The 8,905-nt window shown below is 33.2% G+C and overlaps 2 protein-coding genes across 2 annotated transcripts; both read left to right on the top strand.

The window, feature by feature from the left end:
• Nucleotides 1–1,692: 1,692 nt before the first annotated feature.
• On the top strand, nt 1,693–3,057 carry LOC107773622 (uncharacterized protein At4g22758-like). Its single transcript, XM_016593023.2, has 2 exons — nt 1,693–2,576; nt 2,696–3,057. Exons 1-2 carry the CDS (start codon nt 2,291–2,293, stop codon nt 2,869–2,871), a joined length of 462 nt encoding a protein of 153 aa, XP_016448509.2. The 5' UTR covers nt 1,693–2,290; the 3' UTR covers nt 2,872–3,057.
• Nucleotides 3,058–5,227: 2,170 nt separating this feature from the next.
• Nucleotides 5,228–7,750, top strand: LOC107773416 (uncharacterized). Its single transcript, XM_016592839.2, has 2 exons — nt 5,228–6,000; nt 7,375–7,750. Exons 1-2 carry the CDS (start codon nt 5,775–5,777, stop codon nt 7,548–7,550), a joined length of 402 nt encoding a protein of 133 aa, XP_016448325.1. The 5' UTR covers nt 5,228–5,774; the 3' UTR covers nt 7,551–7,750.
• The last annotated feature ends 1,155 nt before the right edge of the window (nt 7,751–8,905 follow it).

Raw genomic sequence — 8,905 nt, 5'->3', positions numbered from 1 at the left:
GGCTCAAAATCCCAAACGGACCTCGATAACACCGAAGTCTACTTCAAACCAAACTTAAAGAACTTGGAAAACCTTCGATGTGCCAACTTTCAATACTAGGTGCCGAAATACTCCCGGGTCATCCGAAACCCGATCCGAATACACGTCCAAGTCTAAAATCATCATACGAACATATTGGGACAGTCAGATCCCGGTTCCGAGGTCGTTTACTCAAAATGTTGGCTCAGGTCAAACTTGACCATTATAGGCTACTAATAAGGAACTAAGTGTTCCGATTTCACCCCGAACCCTTCCAAACCTAAATCAACCATCTCCGCAGGTCATAAAATAGTAAAAGCACATATAGAGAATCTTAAGTAGGGAAACATGAATCTAGAAAGCAAAACAACCGATCGAATCGTTACAACATCCAGGTGACTAACATGGAGTTATAATTAAGTACTAATTGGCCGTCCATACTGATGCATTGCAATAGTTTCCCATTATTTTAGTTGTAAATAGTACTGATTGTAAGGATTCTTTTCAATTTCTCAGAGGAATCTAAAAAGATATATAATTTTGTTTCTCATACCAAAGATTGTCCAACTTGTTTAAGTTCACATCTAGCCCATTGCGTTCTTAGTATTCCATACATGGCTGAAGTACACAAATAGCCCTCAAAAGTGGATGATGGTGTTGAATTTTTGTTCTCTCGTTACATGGGCGGAACTTTTAAGTTTAACAAGTTTTATCTCTTGCTTGCTAAGCAACACTTTTAACTTTTGATTTTGAAATTTTAGCCATAGGACAAGCGGTGGTCAAAAATTAAAGACTGCCCCAAAAAGTATCATATTTCTGCCATTTCTTGCCGTACATTAAACTTGATAATCCAAAAATCAAAGCCACGACTTTAATATAAACCTCAACCTCCCCAATATTATAGTAGCTACTATTACGATCACAAAGGGGTTTATGGCTCTGTCCTAAACAACTATCGAAAGGGCACAGGCCAGAGCTCATCAAGAATTATAGTTTATGTATAGCTTACTTCATGCCTGGTAGTTGTTAACAGTTTATATTTATTCTTTCTCGGACACTTGTCAACTTGGTAAAATTGTTTTAGTATTTTTTATAGAATAATTCAGTTACATCTAACGAATTAAATATATCCTTGTTCTTGTGAATAAAGCATTAAATAATCCTTTGTTATTGCTTCTCATGAATTTGGATTTTGGCTGAGGTAATTAGCACTCCAGATAATGGCAGAGCCAAGGGATTTAAAAAAAATGCAGAAATGTCACACATACGATTTAAACTTACCACATAATAAAACAAGTCTTGAACCATCTTTTCCACTATATTAGAAACTTTTTTCATGTCAAGAGAATTAAAAATTTATAAGTAGGTAAAGAAAATTAGTTTTACCTTATTTATACAGTATAATTTTCTGGCTTAAATAGACTTAATTGAACCCCTTCAAACCATGTGGCTCGGCCAGAGAGTCCACACTTCTCCGTGTATTTATTCTCTGTGATTGGTATATAGTATATACTAGTACAATAATAGCTTTTCTCTTTATTCTTCAATTTTAAGCATTAATTTGGTTGGAATACATGAACTTGTCATAAGCTGTCTAGTATTAATAGTGTACATAAAGCAACTCTTGAACTATCTTTCTTCCCTATATTAGAAGCTTCCTTATGTTAAAGGCGATTTAACAATATAATTAAAAACAATTCTCATATCTTATTTGCACAGTATAATTTTCTGCTAGAAATGAATTCAATTGAACCCATCTCCCCTGAGTCCACGTTCTCCCGGGTATTTATTCTCAAATGTTTGTTAGTAATAGGTTTTTTTTCTTTATTCTTAAATAGTAAACATTAAGTTGGTAGGAATACATGAACTTGTCAAATGATGTCTAGTATTAATATTGTATACATAACAGAAGAAGAGGTGTAGCATTTGCCCAGAAAACAGAGAAAGAATCCAGTGTCCATTTCAAGAAGCACATCTTTCCTTTTTTCTCTCTCAAAAGTTCCGTAGTTGAAGCTTATTTTTCCCTTCAGGCGCTTTTTTTCTTAATTTGCAGAAGCCTGTGAGCAAAAGCACATCTCTGCTTGAATGGTTGATACCATCAAAAGTTTGATGCCCACTGTTCTTTACTACTCGTTTCTCCTCTCCTTTGGCTCTGTTAAAGAAGCCTGGTACTATCGTTGTATTGGCCTTGACCCTTGAGATAGATTTTCATATAAAACTATCCCGTTGTCTTCCTTGTGTCCAATAACTGCAGTGTTATTGATAGATTTAAATGGAGAGAAAGTTGATGAAATCATTTTCTGAGAAGATATGCATGCAGAAGGCAATAAAGAAAGGGGAGGAGAATAAGAAGGTGAAGAATAATAGTACTAGGTTGTTGATTACAGTAAATGTGTTGGGAAGTGCTGGGCCGTTAAGGTTTGTAGTGAGTGAGAATGATAAGGTTGCTGTGGTCGTTAACACTGCTCTCAAACAATATGCTCGTGAGGGCCGACTTCCGATTCTGAGTTCTAACGTCAACGATTTCTTTCTTTACACAACCAATGCTGGAATTGATGGTACTTTACAAGGACACTTGAATCTTAATTTCTCCTTTTTTATAAGAAAAATTATGCCTTTACCTTTTAAAACATTTCAGGGTATTGTTAACCTTTGTTTTTCTGAACTGATATTTCAGCTCTGGGACCATTGGACTCGATAGGATTAGTAGGAGTGAGAAATTTCATCCTTTGCAAGAAGCAAAAACAGCCACTGATGACAGAAGGAAGGGCAAATGGGATTGCTCAGAATGGGAAAAAGGGTTGGAAGGCTTGGCTGACTAAGTCCTTTAGCTTCAAGATTCATTCACATTGAATCAATTTCTTGTGCCTTAGTTAATTGTGGTTTCGTCAAGCGTATAAGTGTATTAATAAATGATGTATATATATGCATCAATTCCTGGTACTGACCAATTCACTCTTAATGTGCCATATGTGGCTGGATTAGTCATGTCAATGGGTTACAGATACCATATGGTTAAAAACATCCTTAAGTATTTATGAGAATCAACTTTTTTGGAACAAAAATTCATCAGATCCGGACCCAGAACTTCAACATTGATTGCGGCACAGTATTCTGCTCAACCGGTGCTCCCGAAAAAACTTTTTTAGTGTTTAGGGCGCCAAATGATTTAAATTAATCATTTTCAAAGTATACACATACATAGGCGGAGCCAGGATTTCAAGCTTATGGGTTCAAGATTCTAATCGTTTGATGTTACTGGGTTCTAAATTAATAATTTATACATATCCAATGAAATTTTTAAGATAAATACAGGGTTCAAACCAAAGCTACTGAGTTCGGCCGAACCCGCTCCCGATACTCTAGTTTCGCCCCTGAACACATATACATATAGATATACATATATAAGATTTCTGCTGAAATTTAACTTGGGAATCAGTGACCCTCCATATTATACATATGTCCGCCCCTACCTAAGATATCCCAAAAATCAAAGCATATTCAAGAAGAGTGATGTGGGGATGGTGGGAAATCATAGAGGTTTCCAGCGATTTTGCTTGAGCAATAAAGGTTAAAATCTTTCTAGAAGCAAAAGCTTCAAATCTTTATACTAGCTACTTTATGAGTTGTTCTGAGTGTACTAAAACCATCCCTCTATAAATACTTTCTGGTTGTTCAAAGCTCTATAAAATTAGAGGTCATGCACCTTTTATGATCTGCTGTTCTTAGTTTTCTTCTTTGTTAGGCTATCTTACTGCCACTGTCAAATCTTTGCAGCTTTTCATTAGGAAGAAAGAAAGAAAAAGAAAAAAGTAGTCTCAACCCCGACAAATAATGGGACTTCTTTGACCAGTGTATAATATCCATTCTATTTACCAGTCTAAGGATAGGTATAGATGAGAGCTACTAAAATGATTTATAAAGATTTTGGACTTCCACTCGTCGCTTTAGTATTTTGAGTTAAATGTTAGTATTTGATTAATTTTTCAAAATAATTTCTGAATGTTTACTAATGTTGACTTATTCCATATAATGGCATATCTGAATTTTGTTTTCTATGCCAGCCCCTTATTTTAAAGTTCTATAATCTAATGTTAAGGTCACCAAGTTAATTAAACTTAAATACCAGTGACGAATCTTGATGCAGTGAAGTATTTGGCCGATCGAGCGTAGTGAAGCATTGCAATTATTCCCATTATTTGAGTTGTGTTTGACTTAATTAAACAGTAGTGAATGTATTCATTTCAATTTTTAAGAGGAATCTGAAAAGGAATATTTTTATTTTTCCTTACCAATAATGTCCCATTGTTTAAGTTATGATGGACGACTAGCCTACACATGGATTCTTAGGACTCTACTAAAATTAAAAAAGAAACCAAGTTTGCTTATGTAACTTAATTTTGTTTACTCCATTATGGTTTAAATAAATCTTAATAAATAGTAGTTGTGTTTTCCACTTAATTCTTTATTTATTCTACGAGAGCATTAAATTTGAGAATTCAAGAATTAAAACCACGCGACTCGTGCCACTCGTTATATGTATAACATACTTCATGCCTGGTATTTGTTAAGTTTATATAATTCGTTTTGGGATGTTTGTCAACTTTGTAGAAATGTTTTATGTTTGTGTAGAATAAATTCAGTAATATCTAAACGATTTATATATCCTTGTTCCAGTGAAAAAAACATTTTATTGTTCTTATTTTACCTTTAAATAAAAAACTATTTATCTGTTTGCTATTTGCTTCACATAAGTTCCACTGAGATAATTAGCAGTCCAGACTTCTCCATATCTTTAAATATTCTCTGTGTACCTTATACCTTTTCTCTTTATTCTTCAATTGTAAACATCAATTTGATTGGAATACATGAACTTGTGATGAGCTGTCTACCAGATGCGGATCCACGATTTGAAGTTTATGAGTTTCTATTATAATTTCAAATTAATATATAATAATAATTGAGTTCACATTTATATATTTATAGATATTTAATAAATTTTTTAATAAAAATATAAAATCTTCTCAAAAGTTACTGGGTTTTCGAAAACCCAGTAATTATACTCTACATCAGCCACTGCTGTCTACTAGTATTTGTACATGCATTGATAACGTACAGTATTTTTGTATTATTAGGTTGAGTTGACATAGGGTACTTACTCTTCAAACAAGCCGAATATAAAGTAATAACTCGCTATAATCAATTAAATTGCGTACCCATCTTGCATAAATTCTTTACACTAACTAATAGGAGTAATGTATTTTATCTAAATCCTTTATACTAGTAGTATATAATAGAAGAAGAGGCATTGCATTTTCCCAAAAAGCAGAGCAAGAATCCAGAGTCACATTTCAAGAAGCACAACCTTTCCTTTTTATTTCTTCCTCTGCCAGAAGTTGCGTAGTTGACGCTAACTTTTCCAACTATTCCCTATTTCATATATACCTCCGCGCCTTTTTTTCTTCATTTGCAGAAGCCTGTGCAAGAGCACTTCACGGCTTGAATGGTTCATACCATCAAAATTTTGATGCCCGCTGTTCTTTACTACTCGTTTTTTCTCTCTTTTGGCTCTGTTAAAGAAGCCTGGTACTATCGCTGTATTGGCCTTGACCCTTGAGATCAATATTCATAGAAACTTATAATCCCATCTTTTTCCTTATTATGTTCAATAACTGCAGCTCTGTAGCTTGACTTAAATCACCTAGCTGCTTCTTGAAAATCTAAAAATTTCTTAACTATATAACAAGCAAGGAGAGATGGAGAAGAAATCGTTGCAGAAGCCAATAAAGAATACTAGGTTCTTGATCACGATCAATGTCTTGGGAAGTGCTGGACCGTTAAGATTTGTAGTGAGTGAGAATGATAAGGTTGCTGGAGTTGTTGAAACTGCTCTGAACCAATATGCTCGTGAGGGCCGACTTCCAATTCTGGGCTCTGAAGTCAATGATTTCTTCTTTTACTCAGCCAGTGCTGGACTTGATGGTACACAATATATATCTTAATCTTTGGGTTTTCTTTTCCTTTTTTAATCTTATCAATTGTGTTCACACTGCGGAGTAGGGTGACAAACTAGCGGGTCGAAAACGGGTAGTGAAAAAATAGATAAATTATCCGATCGGGTTAACCAGCGGATAATATGGATATCCATATTATCTATGCCTTCTTGAATATGATCACTTTTGAGGGAATTCCTAGTCTCCCAAACTTGAGTAGCCCACAATTTAAGTCTTTACAAATATAAAAGTTAAACACATTAGTTATCCATTGGTCATTTATTTTCTAAATAGATAATATGGTTCTTATCCATATTTCATCCGTTTTTTAAATTCATTATGGATAACTATTTTTTTTTATTCATTTTGCCGCCACTATTGTGGAGTCGTAAACGGAACCGCAGGACTACATAATTGGTGACTTCGGTAATGTATTCATTGTACTTATGGAATTTATTCTCCTAGTTAGTATGTTGTTTTTGATGGGTGAGTGATGGAATTGTTTTCGGAATTACAAAGTCAAACAAAATTTAAGTTCAGCAAAACTTGAACGTCCACAAGAAAATACTGTGAGTTAATTCTTAGAACAGAAAAGAAGAGGATTTAGAGAATCTGAGGCAAAAGACATGCAATACATTTAGGTAACTCATGTCTTGTAAAATAAGAATATGTTGTGAGTTTTTATAGAACAGAAAGAAAAAACAGTGGGTGCAAAAGACATGTATTACCTATAGATGTCTGTTAAGACATAGCTATCTTAACAGAAACAACGTAACCCTTTAATTTCTAGCTAACTGCATTTAAAAGTTTGCTTTCAGATTCAAACTTTAAAGTAACAAATATTTAAACGTTTAAATAAATTAAATGAGGGACCACTTGCATTTATTTCCTCATACATTGTTCTTCTCTTCCACACAAGACACAACTCCAACCTCTAGTCTACCGGTTGATGATGGTGTAGAAATGAGATCTTATTGTGCGTATTAGATTTTCGTTTTTGCGTTTACTTACTATATGTTAAGTACTCAATAGTACTTCTAACATTTGTGGGCATTGATCATGGTTGATGATTTGCTTTAGTTACTGTTGTGTTTTTTAGCATAATAAGTTAGCTTTGTTATAGGATATATCTACTTTTTAAAATTTAAAATTGTTAGATTTTTTAGGTTTGTTGAGATATTTTAAGATTTTTAAATTCTTCTTATGTAAAATTTTCTGCAGATTATGTTCTCAAGTTGGTTATTTAAAGCCCTACATGTTTAATAAAAAATTAAGAGACATTTTCAATTAATATTTTTAATATTTTTGGTGTCCCATCTTTTAAAAAACCAACAATCACGTTCTCTGTGAACTGATATTTCAGGTTTGGGACCATTGGACTCGATAGGATCAGCAGGAGTGAGGAATTTCATCCTCTGTAAGAAGCAAAAGAAGCTACTGATGACAGAAGGAAGGGCAAATGCGATTGCCCAGAATGGAAAAAGAGGTTGGAAGGCTTGGCTGACTAAGTCCTTTAACTTCAAGATTCATTCCCATTGAATCACTTTCTCGTGCCTTAGTTAATTGTGGTTTCGTCAAACCTATAATAATATTATAGTGTGTGCTTTCGTCAAACCCAATGTAATGTATATTAATATATTATATGCATCAATTCCTTAGGTAACTCAAATATATATATATATGAGAATGAACATCCATGGTTGCCATTGTAATGAATATTTTCTTTTTTCTTGGGCCTATCTGTAGACAGAGTTGAATATAATCCAAATTTAGGGATATTGAGTTTGGTTGTGATCGATTACATGCGTACTTTAAAATTCTTTTTGCATGTGATTGTTGGAAAGTAAGGTGAAAAATATTGACGATAATATTTTATTGCCAACAATATATACATAGTTAGAACTGAAAGAAGCCCGAAGAACAGGATATGCTAAAAATATCTTTTAATCAAAGCATATTCAAATGAAATCTGGGATGGTGGGAACTCATAGAGGTTACTAGGTTCCAACGATTTTGCTTGAGGAATAAAGTTTAAAATTTATCTTAAAGCAGGGGCTTCAAAAGAAAGCGTAAATTTGGAGCTGATGTGATTATTCGAAAGGGAACATAATTAGATCTTAGCATCATTTAGTTAGTGGTCTTTTTAGCATCATAACAGAATCTTCAAGCTTCAATCTCTATCTGCATATATTACTTCTTTATCTGAGTGTATCAAAACCATCCCTACGTGAAATAGTTTCTGGTTGTTTAAATCTATATAAAGTTAGAGGTTCTGGATATATACTTATAGAATATTCTTTTTTAATCTGGCTTTCTTAATTTTCTTCTTTCTTAGGCTAGATTACTGGCACTGCTCCAATCTTTGCACCTTTTCATTTGATAAAAGTGTTAGGGATATATTAGATATGCCCTGAATTCAATCTCATATTTGATGATTTGAACATATTTTTGTGAATGTTATTTTATATAAAAATATATGGCATTTGATATTCATTTATCATAATTATTATTAATTGCTTGATTAATTTAATAAAGTCCTTGATTAAATTGAGACTTATTTCCATCATGATAATGAGAGAAAAGTCTCTTACAATTTAACCTAAATTTTATTTTTGATCGTAGGATTATTAATTTGGACATTAGTAATCCGGTTAGATCAATATTTATGTGATCGTCTTTATGGGATAAAGATTAGTTGATCTCATTAATTAAATAACATAAATAGATGATGCATATAGAGATATGATCATTGAACCGATTCATTGGATAATGCCTAATGGTTAGAATTACCATAAACTGTCAATAGGATATTCTCTTGAAGAATGTGATGTAAGAGTTTTCTTTAACCTGATATTATCATAGTAATTGACAAGTTATTTATTGTACTTTGAAAC

The sequence above is a fragment of the Nicotiana tabacum genome, chromosome 17, assembly GCF_000715075.1.
Source record: "Nicotiana tabacum cultivar K326 chromosome 17, ASM71507v2, whole genome shotgun sequence".
Classification (NCBI taxonomy): Eukaryota; Viridiplantae; Streptophyta; class Magnoliopsida; order Solanales; family Solanaceae; genus Nicotiana; species Nicotiana tabacum.
This window is presented reverse-complemented; position numbering and strand designations above follow the sequence as displayed.

What these genes read in the sequence shown, in the direction of transcription:
- LOC107773622 (XM_016593023.2), top strand. Translation starts at nt 2,291, where the DNA reads ATGGAGAGAAAGTTGATGAAATCATTTTCTGAGAAGATATGCATGCAG. An exon ending in AACCAATGCTGGAATTGATG is followed by an intron (nt 2,577 to 2,695) that starts GTACTTTACAAG and finishes CTGATATTTCAG; the next exon opens with CTCTGGGACCATTGGACTCG.
- LOC107773416 (XM_016592839.2), top strand. Translation starts at nt 5,775, where the DNA reads ATGGAGAAGAAATCGTTGCAGAAGCCAATAAAGAATACTAGGTTCTTG. An exon ending in AGCCAGTGCTGGACTTGATG is followed by an intron (nt 6,001 to 7,374) that starts GTACACAATATA and finishes CTGATATTTCAG; the next exon opens with GTTTGGGACCATTGGACTCG.